Raw genomic sequence first — 15958 nt, forward strand, 5'->3', positions numbered from 1 at the left:
AGTTTATGCAAAATATTAAATGCTTACAATTTTTGAGTAGGCTTACAATTGAGTAGTAAGGACAAATTAAAATAATGAAATGGAAGAATTCTCCAAAACAACTCCTTGGGTGATGCCAATAAGACCAGTTTATCACGATTCATTCCGTTGAGCCAAACAATTGTTTCATTGAGTAAACAATTGTTTCATTGAGTTTCCAAAATTGTGCTGAAAGTGAGTAGGGAAGTAAAAGGCTTGATAATCACTTCAAAGATATTAACAGGTTAACTTTCTATGTTCTAAGCCTTGGTTGCTGAAACCTCCCAAAGTTGAGGAAGAAGGATGTTGAGTCAAAGCAAGGAAGATCAGGGCCGGGATTCTCCTGGAATTGGCGGGGCGGCCCGTACCGGCGCCAAAGAGCGGCGTGAACCACTCCAGCGTCGGGTCGCCCGAAAGTTGCAGAATCCTCCACACTTCCGGGGGCTAGGCCGGCGCTGGAGGGGTTGGCGCCGCTCCAACCAGCGCCGAAGGGCCTCTGCCGGCCAGTGTGAGTTAGCGCATGCGCAGGACCGCCAGCATGTTCTGGTGCATGCGCAGAACCGCAGGCGTGTTTTCTGCGCATACGCAGGGGGTTTCCCTGCGGCAGCCATATCGTTTCAAATTGTTTTTGTGAAATTTTTAACTTATAAATACAAGATTACTTGCAGCAATATCATTCCGGAGAGGTGTTTAACATAACATGGTTAAGTTATGTCAGTGTCACAATTGATGCTTCCTCATAGGGATCTGTATGCTCTCATGCAGATTGCACAAAAGTCAGCCTCTAAGTTACAACAGGTACTCAGCGGCAGAGAAAAAAGTTAAAGGGTCGTGCATTGTACAAATTGCTTACTCACTCCTAATAAGATTAGACTTGTCACAACATACAAGGTGAATTCTCAATTAACTAGCCAGCACGGAGTTCAGAATTCCTTCAAGATGCTCGCAAACTAGCGATTAAATACACATCCGCAAGACTTTCCTGTATAAAATGAGAAAAAAATGCCAGTTTAGAAAAAACAATAGTTGATCTATGTAGCAACTTTACCTTCAGTTCGTGTTTTGTCTGGGTCCATGTTCCTTAGTCTTTCATGTAATCTCTCTTCCTTCTTTGCATGATCACCTTGCTCCACTGAATGAGACTGTTGTATCCCTTCCCGTTTCCTTTGCTTCATTTTATCCCGAGCTGATTTTGACATGGAGATCTTTAGAAGAAAGAATATGCTTTTATAAATACCTTTCATAACTTTGGGACATCCCAAACCAATTAAGAACTTTTGAAGTATAGTCATAACCACTGTTGCAATATAGGAAATACAGCAGTCAATATGAGAACAACACAGTACTACAAACAGGAATAGGATAGTGACAAGAAAATCTTTGCTTTTGTTTTTGTAATATCGATTGAAGGATAATTATTGGCCAGGACACTTGGGTGAACTCCCCTACTGTTTTTTGAAATATGGCTATGGGTTCTTATATACTCACCTGGGCAGAGTGCAGCATTCCTCAATGATGTGGCCTGGATTATGTCCACTTGTATCTGGAGTAGAATTTGAACCCAGGAGCTTCCAACTAATTGGTGAGAGTGCTACTCACTGAGCCTGAGCTGACAATTATTGTACTGAAATATTCCCAAAATCTTCTCAAACTATTAATTGCTTTAATTTCAGTCCTAGTCAGGTCGGTAAACGTAGCCGCTATTTTGTACATTGCAAGGTTACCTGTTTACTGAGGGAAATGTTGACTAGCCACTAGGAAGAGATTTCATTTTGGTTTTAATATCCACTATATCACTAGATGATGCTTCAGTTTAATATTTTTGAAATGAAAGAACGTACCTCAGACAGCACAACAATCTTTCAGTATTTTACAGTTTAGATTATGTGCCATGGGAGCTGAACCCACAACCTTTTGTCTTTTAGGTGAGAACCAAACTGACGTCTTGCAAAATATTTCTGCACTTGAATTGGCTTCTTATAGCAGCATGTCTATCATGGTATCTATATATCCTAATCTGTGCTTTCCATAAATACACCTATCTGAGCCAAATAAAAAAGAATCAGAACAAAAATTACATTCAACTGGAAACTTGAAATTCGAAGCAAAGGCTGACAACTGATTGGTATTTATCTTTCACAAATGTAATAACTTTAAGGAGACAATGGTGTAGTGGTAATGTCACTGGACGAGTGATGCAGAGGCCCAAACTAATGATCTGGTGATATGGATTCAAATTCCACCGCGACAGCTGGTTTACTTAAATTGAATGAATAAACCTGGAATATAAAGTCTCACTAATGGTGACCATGATAACTCTCATTGATTGTTGTAAAAACCCATCTAATTCACCAATATCCTTTCGGGAAGGAAGTCTGTCATCCTCATCTGTTGTGACTCCAGACCCACAGCAATGTATATAACTCTTAACTGCCCTCTACTATAGCCTAGCAAGTCATTCACAAGGGCAATTAGAGATAGGCAACAAATGCAGGCCTTACCAGCAACACCCACATCACACAAAAAAAATTAAAACTACTTTCAACAGATTTATAAATGTTACACTAAGAAATGTGCCACCAGATTCTGAATATCAAATTTAACTAACTGTAAAACTGTCAATAATCTAAAATATTTTGCCGCAGTAGGGCATACTATGGCATCTACCACTACTCTTGCACGATTAGGATTTTAAATTTGTCATGTGGTGATGCGCAATCAATTACTCTCAAGACAAGGTGAGTCATAACTAATAGGCTTTAATCTGCTAGAACTCTTCCCCAGCAGCTTCGATACAGAAAGTGAAGGCTGCTGGGACGGCATCTGTTCTTATACTCCGCCTCTCAGGGCGGAGCTATGTACATCAGCCAATGGTAGACTCCTGGGTCTAACCAATGGTCACCCACCTCTCAGGTACCGCAATACCTGGTATTACCACATGTGGCAAGTTGTAAAAGTGCAAGCTGATAACAGCACTGAGGGGAACAGGGCATTGGGAACCTGACTGAACAGTGCAAGTAAATGTGTATCTCCTTCACCAATCAGCTTGAGGAATTGTGAAATAATTAGCACAAGGACCGAGAAGCAAGTGCAAATTAGAGTGAGTGAATTCACCTGGAGTATTGTGTGCAGTTTTTGTGTCCTTATCTGTGGAAGGATGTTCTTGCTATGGAGGGAGTGCAGCGAAGGTTTACCAGGCTGATTGTGGGACTGTCATGTGAGGAGAGACTAAATCGGTTAGGCTTATACTTATTGGAGTTTAGAAGAGTGGGAGGGGATGTCATAGAAACTTATAAAACTAACAGGATTAGATAGGGTAGATTCAGAAAGAATGTTCCCGCTGGTGGGGGAGTCCAGAACCAGGGATCATAGTTTGAGGATAAGGGGGTAAACCTTTTAGAACTGAGGTGAGGAGAAATTTCTTCACCAGAGTGGTGAATCTGTGGAATATACTACCACAGAAAGTAGTTGTGGCAAAAACAGTGTAATTTCAAGAAGGAATTAGATATAGCTCTTGGGGCAAAAGGGATCAAAGGACATGGGGGGAAAGTGGGATCAGGGTATTGAACTTGATGATCAGCCATGATCATAATGAAAGGCTCGAAAGGCGGAATAGCCTCGTCCTGCTTCTATTTTCCGTGTACGTTTCTATTAAATGCCAACTCAGAAAATAGAATAAAGAGTGGGAAAGAAAAATTGCATGAAAGAAAAGCAGTAAACACAAACAATGCACTGAAAGTGTGCTTAGATTTGAATGGATAAGACTTAACTTACTTTGGATAGTTTAATTCATATCCGCAAACACAGCAATTTAACATCATTCAAACATATCAGTGGCGATGTAGACTAAGATGTTGTTTTCATGAAATAACTCTGTTAATAATCTTAATTATCACAGGTAGGCTTACATTAACCCTGCAATGAGTTTACTGTGAAAAGTCCCAAGTCGCCACATCTCCGGCGCCTGGTCAGGTACAAGAGGGAGAATTTAGAATGTCCAATTCACCTAACAGCATGTCTTTCAGGGCTTGTAGGAGGAAACCGGAGCACTCGGAGGAAACCCACGCAGACACAGGGACGACGTGCAGACTCCGAAGCAACAGTGCTACCCACTGTGCTACTGTGCTGTTAGCAACCTCTGGATATACAGATATTTAATTGTGCATCTGCCCTTCACCTGAAGTTGCTCTATCATTTGCGCTGTGGTAAAATGGTCAATGGCCTGAATCTTAGGCTCAATGCACTTTAAATAAAAAAATGGACACTTTAAATTAAAACCACAGTCAGAACTACAGACAGGCCTGATGGAAATTCAAACAGCCAAGTTTGAGTACACTGGTCAGGGACAAACAAGCCAGGGCAAGTCTGGACTTGTCCTGTAAACAGGAGATTGGAGATAATCAGCCCCATTCAGATAGATCGATTGTTGTGGATTGCCCAGATGCAGCCAGACTTTCTGGCATCTTGATTTCCCGCCATTACCTTCCTTGGGATAAGGTTATGTACAGACAATGCACCTGAGGATGGACTCCTGGGTGGTGGTGGTGGTGGTGCTGCCGGGGGGGGGGGGGGGGGGGCTACAATCGGCAACTGTATTGGGTGTTTTGACCCTGCCCGGTGATCTCATTGGCTGAGCGACGGAGAAACTACTGGAAGTGGGCGAAGAGTAGAAGAAGAAGCACCCAGAGACCCTCCTCAGCAAAGATTCGACACGGAGACAATGGAGAAAACGCAACAGCGGACCAGAGAACGGGCGGAAGAGGCTTGCGAGACCCACCATCATAGAAGAGGGCCCTGAGATGAGTGAGGCTCAGAGGATTGGACCCACAGCTCAATCAAATTCATCAGCATGGATATCAGAATTTTGGCCAGATAATATTTGGGAGAATAACTTTTTATTGTGTTTGTGAGTAATTTTGGGTTTAATCGTGAGCCTACGTTTGTCCTTCGTTCATCTCACAAATAAGGTCACCAGAGTAAAACATTTTACTAATAAACTGGTTGATAATTTACAGACAATGGCGCATAATAAAGACAAACACTAAAAGCTTCACCATTACTTTGACAACAAGTACAGAAGAAATGGCTGTCATATATTCTGAATTATGCTGTGAATAGCTTGTTCATAATTCATATGTTTTAAAATATAACTTTTAATTTTAAAAGGTTAGAATGTCAAACCTAAGATAAATGAAAAATCCTGGGGCGGGATTCTCCGACCCCCTGCCGGGTCCGAATCCCGCCCCCGCCGGCTGCCGAATTCTCCAGCGCTGGGGATTTGGTGGGGGCGGGAATCGCGCCGCACCGTTTGGCGGCCGCTGGCAGCGCCCCCCCCGGCGATGCTCCGGCCTGCGATGGGCCGAGTGGCCGCCCGTTTCCAGCCGGTCCCGCTGGTGTAAATGAGAGTAGGTACTTACCGGCGGGACCTGGCTGCGCTGGCGGCCTCCGGGGTCCTCGGGGGGGGGGGCGCGGGGGGATCTGGCCCCGGTGGGTGTCCCCACGGTGTCCTGGCCCGCGTTCGGGGCCCACCGATCTGCGGGCGGGCCTGTGCCGTGGGGGCACTGTATTCTTTGCGTAGCCCGCTGTGGTCCTCCGCATGGCCGATGCGGAGATGAACCCCCCCTGCGCATGCGCTGGGATGACGCCAGCACACGCTGGCGCTCCCACGCATGTGCCAGCCGGCGGAGGCCCTTCGGCGCCGGTTGGCGTGGCGCCAAGTCTCTTCCCCGCCGGCCGGCGCAAACCACCCCGGCGCCGGCCTAGCCCCTGAAGGTGTTGGAGTGGCCCGCCCCACCGAATCCCACCCCAGGTTAAGAAACTGGTTATAATCCTGAAGTAAATACAATTTAAACAAATTTGGAGTTTGTTACACCAAAGTGGTTGGGGCCATGTTGACGTAAGATGTTAACAGCTAGAAAGGCAAGAACATAAACAGCAGGTTGGATTACTGAGCTATATAACTGGAGACATGACATCTGCAGTTATTCCAGTAAATATATGCTGTTCATCTGCTTTCTCAGAATTAAGAAAAGCTTTGGAATTAAAAGGTAGTTAATTTGCATTTATACCAGGGAACAGGCAGTGAGCCATCTCCTTGGAGATGGGTGGAGTTTAGCGAGATTCTTTGTTTTGAGTTTGTCTCTGTGAATTCAGATAGGTATAGCCAGCACGCAAGACTGGTTGATGTTTGAAAAAGCAGCTAAGAGACTATGTTAGTTTTGGATCTTTTGTAGCTTGTAACTCCTTGAAAATCAAGAGATAAAGCCAGGCCCACACCTGAATGTAGAGTAGATCTGTCAACCATAATGCAGTCTGCAAGGAGAAGCTGATATTCAGTTTAAGACAAAGTTGGTAAGGAGAAAAAGTACTAAAAGATTTATTTAGTTGTAAGCTGTAAGCTAAACAAAAGAAAATCTACAGTTGTCCTCAGTGAAAGAGGGATAAATTGTTGCAGTTCTGGAAGACAATCAGCTTAGTTGCAGTTTGAAACCATAGCAGTGGGCTATTGGAAACCGAAGAAGTTTTCTGACGTTTTAAACCCCTGTGGTGCTTGAGCTGTGGAATCCAGAGTCGTGAGATCTGTGATGAAATTTAAGGGTCATTTAGCAAAAACTACTGGAACTACAAGAACTCCCATGAAATTTTGCACCTCGGAGAATAGCTGGAATATTGAAGAGAAATTAGATTGAATTCCAGAGAGCTGTGATATACCTATGGCTCTGTCCCAGATGAAAAATTAATGACCCGGGATTGGGATTTTGAATTAAAAAGTAGAACTGAGTTTAAAGCACAAGTCTTAATAAGCTATGCTGATATTTTAAGAGTGGTTACTTTGTTTAGCTCTTTTTAATATACAATAACATTTATTTGTCATGAATATGTGGGCGACACGGGAGCACAGTGGTTAGTACTGCTGCCTCATGCCACCAATGTCCCAGGTTTGATCTCTGCCCCAGGTCACTGTACGTGTGGAGTTTGCTCATTCTCCCCGTGCCGGCGATGGTCTCACCACCACAACCCAAAGATGTGCAGGGTAATTGGATTGGCCACTTTAAATTGCCCCTTAATTGGAAAAACTTTAAAAGGGAATGTGGAAAGTTAACAAGATTAACAGTGAACGAGAGATAAAATTAAAATACCAGAAAAGTAACAAAACTAGCAGGCCCCTAGAGGAGTACTGAGATGTGATTTGCCCAGTAACAAGATTAGCAGGTGTCTAGAGATATTGAGGTGCGAATGGCCATATCAGAAACATTATTTGCGAGAGATCAGTGTGACTATGCAAATGATAACTTCTAAAGGCAAGGAATTTGAGAGAGGTGGAGGGCAGAATCCACAGAGGGGAATATCAAAGAGACTGCTAGCACCCTCATTGGGAAGGAGGCTAGTTCGCCATCTAACAGCTCAACAGGCAGTTCTATCTTCACTCCGAGCCACAGAGGCCTGCTCCAGCTATCATTTAGACCCATGGAAGATTGCAAATATTCCCATTTAAAAGATGCAGTTCCGTGCCTTCACTGAACCAGGAACAGACTTTTTCCCAGACTTGGTCACCTAAGCGGTATTGTGTGCTAACTATCAACTGGAATAGATCTATAGAGTTACTAAAATTGGATGTTGTTTGGGAAAAGGGTGTGTCTTAAGTGAGTTCAGAGAACATGGGTATATTTTGGGAAAAAGATAACTTCAGATAAAACGTATGTTTAGTTATTCATACACTTAAGTGTCATAATGTATATTAGTTTTTTGTTGTGTTTTTTCTTTTTTTTACTTAAATTAGTATTCTTTATTAATTGTTTACACAATGACTGGGTTATACAGTGCCCCTCACAGTATTCTAAATAAATATACACCACTAAGAACCAGTATTTCAAGTTATCCTTCTGGGATTTGATCAGCGGGTTCTTACCATATTGTTATTTAAAAACGTGAAATCTTGTAGTGTAGTTCTGTCAGTTAATTATTGGGTATTCCGGTTTCTTATTTAAATGAAATTCCAGCAATTATTGCTTGTGCTAACTGCCTTGAAAAGATGGTGATGAACCACTTTATTCAGTACAGCTGACTGACTGAATATGAATCTATTAAACGACAACTTCCGGGTGCGGTGATGACCAGCTAAGTCACACGTTTCGGCAGCTCCCGTTGGAACGGACTTTTGGGCTCTTGATAAGAGCCCCAACGGCAATTTTAAACGGCCAAAATCACTGTGCGGTGAAATAGAAGGGAATCCCCCCGGATACTGATGGAAAAAGGAGAGGATAGCGGCAGGATTGCAGTGGATCCTTCGGAGCAGCGGCAAGGAAGGGAAGTTCGAAGCAAGATGGCGTCGGAAGATGGCCGTTCGATATGGGGCCCGGAGCAACAAGAGTTCCTGCGGCGCTGTGTGGAAGAGCTGAAGAAGGAGGTGTTGGCCCCGATGCTACAGGCGATTGAAGGGCTAAAGGAGGCGCAGAGGACCCAGGAGCTGGAGCTTCGGGTCGTGAAGGCAAAGGCTGCTGAAAATGAAGATGAAATTCAGGGCCTGGTGGTGAAGACAGAGACGCACGAGGCGCAGCACAAGAGGTGTGTGGAGAGGTTGGAAGCCCTGGAGAATAATTCGAAGAGGAAGAATCTAAGAGTCTTAGGTCTTCCCGAGGGCGCAGAGGGGGCGGACGTCGGGGCATATGTGAGCACGATGCTTCACTCGCTAATGGGATCGGAGGCCCCGACGGGCCTTTTGGAGGTGGAGGGAGCTTATCGAGTTATGGCGCGAAGACCCAGGGCAGGAGAAATACCTCGAGCCATAGTGGTGAGGTTTCTCCGCTATAATGACAGAGAGATGGTCCTAAGATGGGCAAAGAAAATTCGGAGCTGCAGGTGGGAGAACGCGGTGATCCGCGTATACCAGGATTGGAGTGCGGAGGTGGCGAGAAGGAGGGCAAGTTTCAATCGGGCTAAGGCGGTGCTTCACAAAAAGGTGAAATTTGAAATGCTGCAACCGGCAAGACTGTGGGTCACATACCAAGGGAAGCACCACTACTTTGAGACGGCAGAAGAGACGTGGACATTCATAGTGGACGAGAAGCTGGAATAGTCTGGCGAGAGAAAGAGCTTCTGGGACAAAGTGGTGGGGTGACTATGTGGGACGAGGAAGGGGGGGGATGGTTTTTCAATTGTTAACTCTTTAATCCTGTAAATTTTCTCTCTTCCCCTCATTTGGGGGGGGGGGAAGAGTATGAGGAACTGTGGGCGCCGGTGGGTAGGAAAGCGGGGCTGAGTGGGAAACGCGGGCCTCTTTCCCGCGCTATGGTAATTATGGCGGGAACGGGGACGCGGGAAGGTGGGGGCCTCGCACAGTGAGAGGCCGAGGGCAAACGGGGAAGCCGAGGTCAGCCAGAGTTCGCTGACTTCTGGGAACAACATGGGGGGTGTAATTACGCTAGAGGGGGATCTAGCGGGGGGGGGGAGCTAACTGGGTTGCTGCTGCTAAGGGGAAGGGGGGAAGGGGGAGCTGTTATTGGGCGGGGTGGTCGAGGCGGGAGGGCACCGTCGGTGGGATATACGGGCACCTGGGAACCGGGTGAGGAGCTGGGGTAAAAAAGGGGATGGCTAGTTGACAAGGGGGGGGGGTAAAGAGCCCCCCAACCCGGTTGATCACGTGGAACGTGAGAGGGCTGAATGGGCCGATTAAAAGGGCGCGGGTACTCGCACACCTAAAGAAATTAAAGGCAGATGTGGTTATGTTGCAGGAGACGCACCTGAAATTGACAGATCAGGTCAGACTACGTAAAGGATGGGTGGGACAGGTGTTTCATTCGGGTTCGGATGCGAAGAATAGGGGGGTGGCTATTTTAGTGGGGAAACGGGTACTGTTTGAGGCAAAGACCATAGTGGCGGATAGTGGGGGTAGATACGTGATGGTGAGTGGCAGACTGCAAGGGGAGGCGGTGGTTCTGGTGAACGTGTACGCCCCGAACTGGGATGATGCAAACTTCATGAGGTGAATGTTGGGGCGTATCCCAGACCTGGAGGCGGGAAAGTTGGTAATGGGGGGAGGTTTCAATACAGTGCTTGATCCAGGGCTGGACCGGTCAAGGTCCAGGACCGGGAGGAGGACGGCAGTGGCCAAGGTGCTTAAGGACATCATGGAGCAGATGGGAGGAGTAGACCCTTGGAGATTTATCAGACCTAGGAGTAAGGAGTTCTCATTCTTCTCCCATGTTCACAGGGTATATTCACGGATAGACATTTTTATCCTGGGAAGGGCACTGATTCCGAAGGTGACAGGGACAGAGTACACGGCCATAGCCATCTCGGACCACGCTCCACACTGGGTAGATCTGGAGGTAGGAGAGGAAAAGGAACAGCACCCACTCTGGAGAATGGGTATGGGCCTGTTGGCGGATGAGGGGATATGTCTAAGGGTGAGGGGTGTATCGAAAGGTACTTGGAGTTTAATGACAATGGAGAGGTTCAGGTGGGAGTGGTCTGGGAGGCGTTGAAGGCGGTGGTCAGAGGGGAACTGATATCCATAAGGGCACACAAAGGGAAGCAAGAGAGTAAAGAAAGGGAGCGATTGCTGAGAAAACTTCTGAGGGTGGACAGGCAATATGCAGAGGCACCGGAGGAGGGACTGTACAGGGAAAGACAAAGGTTACATGTGGAATTTGACCTGCTGACCATGGGTAAGGCAGAGGCACAGTGGAGGAGGGCACAGGGAGTGCAGTATGAATATGGAGAGAAGGCGAGTCGGTTACTGGCCCAACAATTGAGGAAGAGGGGAGCGGCGTGGGATGAGGAGGGAGAGATGGAACGGGGAGCGGAGAGAGTGAACGGGGTGTTTAAGACATTCTATGAGAGGTTGTATAAGGCTCAGCCCCCGGAAGGGAAGGAGGGAATGATGCATTTCCTGGATCAGCTGGAATTCCCGAAGGTGGAGGAGCAGGAGAGGGCGGGACTGGGAGCACAGATTGATGTGGAGGAGGTGGTAAAGGGGATTGGGAGCATGCAGGCGGGGAAGGCCCCGGGACCGGATGGGTTCCCGGTGGAATTTTATAGGAAATATATAGACCTACTGGCCCCGCTTTTGACGAGAACCTTTAATGAGGCCAGGGAAAGGGGGAAGTTGCCCCTGACTATGTCGGAGGCGACAATATCGTTACTTTTGAAGAAGGATAAAGACGCGCTGCAGTGTGGGTCCTACAGGCCCATTTCCCTTTTGAATGTAGATGCTAAGCTCCTGGCCAAGGTAATGGCGACGAGGATAGAGGATTGTGTCCCGGGGGTGGTCCATGAGGATCAAACTGGGTTCGTTAAGGGGAGACAGCTGAACACGAACATACGGAGGCTGCTAGGGGTGATGATGATGCCCCCACCAGAGGGGGAGGCGGAGATAGTGGTGGCGATGGATGCCGAGAAAGCATTTGACAGGGTCGAGTGGGACTACTTGTGGGAAGTGTTGAGGAGATTTGGTTTCTGTGAAGGGTTCATTGGATGGGTACAGCTGCTATATAGGGCCCCGGTGGCAAGTGTGATCACGAACAGGCAGAGGTCTGACTATTTCCGTCTTTATAGAGGGACGAGGCGGGGTGTCCCCTGTCTCCGTTACTGTTTGCATGGTAATTGAGCCCCTGGCCATAGCACTGAGGGGCTCCAGGAAGTGGAGGGGAGTACTCAGGGGAGGAGAAGAACACCGGGTATCATTGTATGCAGATGATTTACTGCTGTATGTTGCGGACCCGGTGGAGGGGATGCCTGAGATAATGCAGACGCTCGGGGAGTTTGGGGAATTCTCGGGGTACAAATTGAACATGGGGAAGAGTGAGTTGTCTGTGGTACATCCGGGGGAGCAGAGCAGGGGAATAAAGGATTTACCGCTGAGGAGGGTAGCAAGGGATTTCCGGTACTTGGGGATTCAGATAGCCAGGAGTTGGGGAACCTTACATAGGCTTAATTTAACACGATTGGTGGAACAGATGGAGGAGGATTTTAAGAGATGGGACATGTTGCCCCTGTCACTGGTGGGGAGGGTGCAGGCGGTCAAAATGGTAGTCCTCCCAAGATTCCTTTTTGTGTTTCAGTGCCTCCCGGTGATGGTCACGAAGGCTTTTTTCAAGAAGATCGAGAAAAGCGTTATGAGTTTTGTGTGGGCTGGGAAGACCCCGAGAGTGAGGAGGGGGTTCTTGCAGCGTAGCAGGGAGAGGGGGGGACTGGCACTACCGAGCTTAAGTGAGTACTATTGGGCCGCCAATATCTCAATGGTGTGTAAGTGGATGGGAGAAGGGAGCGGCGTGGAAGAGATTGGAGATGGCGTCCTGCAAAGGAACCAGCCGACAAGCACTGGTGACAGCACCGCTGCCGTTCTCCCCGAAGAAATACACCACAAGTCCAGTGGTGGTGGCAACACTGAAAATTTGGGGGCAGTGAAGACGGCATAGGGGAATGACGAGAGCCTCGGTGTGGTCCCCGATAAGAAATAATCATAGGTTTGTCCCGGGGAGAATAGATGGGGGATTTGGAGCATGGCAGAGAGCTGGGATTGTGCAACTGAGGGATCTGTTCTTGGACGGGACGTTTGCGAGTCTGGGAGCGCTGACGGAAAAATATGGGTTGCCCCAAGGGAATGAATTTCGATACATGCAACTGAGGGCTTTTGCGAGGCAACAGGTGAGGGAATTCCCGCAGCTCCCGACGCAGGAGATTCAGGATAGAGTGATCTCAGGGACATGGGTGGGGGATGGTAGGGTGTCAGATATATACAGGGAAATGAGAGATGAGGGGGAGAACATGGTGGATGAGCTGAAGGGAAAATGGGAGGAAGAGCTGGGGGAAGAGATTGAAGAGGGGCTGTGGGCAGATGCCCTACGTAGGGTAATCTCTTTGTCCTCGTGCGCCAGGCTTAGCCTGATCCAATTTAAGGTTTTGCACAGGGCACATATGACCGGAGCAAAGCGCAGTAAATTTTTCGGGGTAGAGGATAGGTGTGGGAGATGCTCGAGAAGCCCAGCAAACCACACCCACATGTTTTGGTCATGCCCGGCACTGCAGGGGTTCTGGGTGGGGGTGGCGAAGGTGCTTTCAAAGGTGGTGGGGGTCCGGGTCGAGCCAGGCTGGGGACTGGCTATATTCGGGGTTGCAGAAGAGCCGGGAGTGCAGGAGGCGAGAGAGGCTGATGTTTTGGCCTTTGCGTCCCTAGTAGCCCGGCGAAGGATACTGCTTATGTGGAAGGAAGCCAAGCCTCCGGGCGTGGAGACCTGGATAAATGACATGGCAGGGTTTATAAAACTGGAACGGATAAAGTTTGCACTAAATGGGTTCGGCTCAGGGTTCACCAGGCGGTGGCAACCGTTCATTAACTATCTCGCAGAACGATAAAGGAAATGGGAAGGTAACAGCAGCAACCCAGGGGGGGGGGGGGTGGGGGGGGGGGGGGGGGGGGGGGAGGGCTCAGGTGGGTCCTCAGGGGTGTTTTTGTAAAGATATTGGTACTTGGTTATGTATATTGAATTGCAGATTTTATTAATTGGGAGAGCTATTATTTTTGTTATGGCAGTTGCCATTTAGTTTATATATTATTTATTTATTTGTTAAAATACGGTCACGGTTATTTATATTGTTTTGCTGTTGTAAAAAGGGGAAAAACCTTTGTACAGTTTTGTATGGCCGAAAAAGTTGAATAAAATATATATTTTTTAAAAAATGAATCTATTAAACACTGTTAAAGTTTGTCTCTATAGACTATATTGCTATTGCAAATAAATGCATTTTAGCCTCAATAAGATCCTTGTGAGCATTATGCTACAACATAAAAGGGTCAATTTAATTAAAACTGTTATGATACATTAATGCAGGAGCAGTTGAGGTATTTAGCTCTGCATCAAATCTAAACTGAGAATGCTTGATGTCGAAAAATTTGAGCGCATTGTATTTAAAGCAGCAGTGTGTGTTATGGTGCATAACAGATTAGCAGTGTTTACTCCTTGATGTCATAACAATACTATAATGTTGCTGAAAAATGACATGCCGCTGAAACTTTCCGTCTTGCACTCATCAGGATAGACAGAGATGATGCTGATTGGCTGGCAAATCTATTCTGATTGGCTGAGGTATTCGGAGTCAGACCTTGACCAATCTGAATTGATTTGCCAACCAATCAGCACCCTTCTTTCATGCAGTATAAACTGTTGCTCCCGTTGAAATTTGGTATTCTTGAGTGTGTGATGCGTGCAAAAGCTTTGACAGCATATTTCTTTTTTTGAGCAATACTCAAGTTCTGTACTACCAAGCAACTCTTAATATCTTTCCTTGTTTTGAAAGCCCCTTAATTTTAAACCTGATCATCTCCCATTAGTTAAGTACTATTGTAGCATTACCTCTCTCTCATTCTCCGAAACATCAAAGACAGTTTGACTATTCTGAGGTACAGCCCTTCCATAGATTCCTGAAGGAGGATCCATTGTTTGCTTCAGGTCACATATTTCGTCCCCATTGTCAAGAGACGTGATAATGGCTTGGCTGTGTGTTAATGGAACTGACTGAGGACTTCCAAAGACTCCTTATGGGAAGAAAGCAAACAAATTGTCAAAGAGCTACCTTATTTTCAAAAATGCAATGCATGTCAGTAGACCAGTGCATGTCAGTAGATCAACTAAACCTCAATTTTATGGAGTTAGAAATAACAGAACAAATATAATCCAATGCCAAAGAATCAACAACAGAAGCACTTTCATAGATTTATAGCATTCAATTATTAATAATATGGACCATCTTGTACAGCTCTGACAATTCTATTCAACACAGCACTTTCATTGAATAAAATTCAGAGATTTTTCATCGTGACATATGGGGAACATGAAGAAACTGCTCAATAAACCTACCTTTTCCTACAATAACAACAGAGTCTTCAGGGAACCCGTTTCCAGAACTTAGATCGTGATTGTTCATCTGCTGCGTATTGAAGGTAGATCCTGCCAATCCTTTTAAAACAATGATCAGTTGGTTAAAAAATATGAAAGTAACAATTTTCATATTGTGACTTTTGCATCCTCAGGGTATTCAAAAGGGCTTCACAGCAATTAATAGTTTTTTTTTTAATTAAATATTTTATTGAAAATTTTTGGTCAACCAACACAGTACATTGTGCATCCTTTACACAATATTATAACAACACAAATAACAATGACCTATTTTATAAACAAAAAATGAATAAATAATAAATAACAAAAATGAAAACTAGCCCTAATTGGCAACTGCCTTGTCACAAGTAACACTCTCCAAAAATATAATTTAACAGTCCAATATATAATTATCTGTAGCAACGACCTATACATACTATACAGTATATATTAACAACGCTGAGAGTCCTTCTGGTTCCTCCTCCCCCCCCCCCCCCCGATCCTGGGCTGCTGCTGCTGCCTTCTTTTTCCCATTCCGTCTATCTTTCTGCGAGGTATTCGACGAACGGTTGCCACCGCCTGGTGAACCCTTGAGCCGACCCCCTTAGGACGAACTTAATCCGCTCTAGCTTTATAAACCCCGCCATGTCATTTATCCAGGTCTCCACTCCCGGGGGCTTGGCTTCTTTCCACATTAGCAATATCCTGCGCCGGGCTACTAGGGACGCAAAGGCCAAAACATCGGCCTCTCTCGCCTCCTGCACTCCCGGCTCTTGTGCAACCCCAAATATAGCCAACCCCCAGCTTGGTTCGACCCGGACTCCTACTACTTTTGAAAGCACCTTTGTCACCCCCATCCAAAACCCCTGTAGTGCCGGGCATGACCAAAACATATGGGTATGATTCGCTGGGCTTCTCGAGCACCTCGCACACCTATCCTCCACCCCAAAAAATTTACTGAGCCGTGCTCCAGTCATATGTGCCCTGTGTAATACCTTAAACTGAATCAGGCTTAGCCTGGCACACGAGGACGACGAGTTTACCCTGCTTAGGGCATCTGCCCA

General features: G+C 46.3%; 1 protein-coding gene across 5 annotated transcripts in view; it reads right to left on the reverse strand.

Moving 5' to 3' along the window:
* Positions 1-15958, reverse strand: part of LOC140403423 (TOG array regulator of axonemal microtubules protein 1) — a 212718-nt gene that overhangs the window by 45249 nt on the left and 151511 nt on the right. For all 5 annotated transcript variants that reach the window (XM_072491358.1, XM_072491356.1, XM_072491343.1 and 2 more), the window contains 3 exons: positions 14877-14975; positions 14373-14554; positions 1067-1223 (listed from right to left, as the gene is read on the reverse strand). In XM_072491358.1, the coding sequence (XP_072347459.1) occupies positions 1067-1223; positions 14373-14554; positions 14877-14975 (438 nt within the window). The remainder of the gene's footprint in view (positions 1-1066; positions 1224-14372; positions 14555-14876; positions 14976-15958) is intronic.

Source organism: Scyliorhinus torazame, chromosome 2 (genome assembly GCF_047496885.1).
Source record: "Scyliorhinus torazame isolate Kashiwa2021f chromosome 2, sScyTor2.1, whole genome shotgun sequence".
Classification (NCBI taxonomy): domain Eukaryota; kingdom Metazoa; phylum Chordata; class Chondrichthyes; order Carcharhiniformes; family Scyliorhinidae; genus Scyliorhinus; species Scyliorhinus torazame.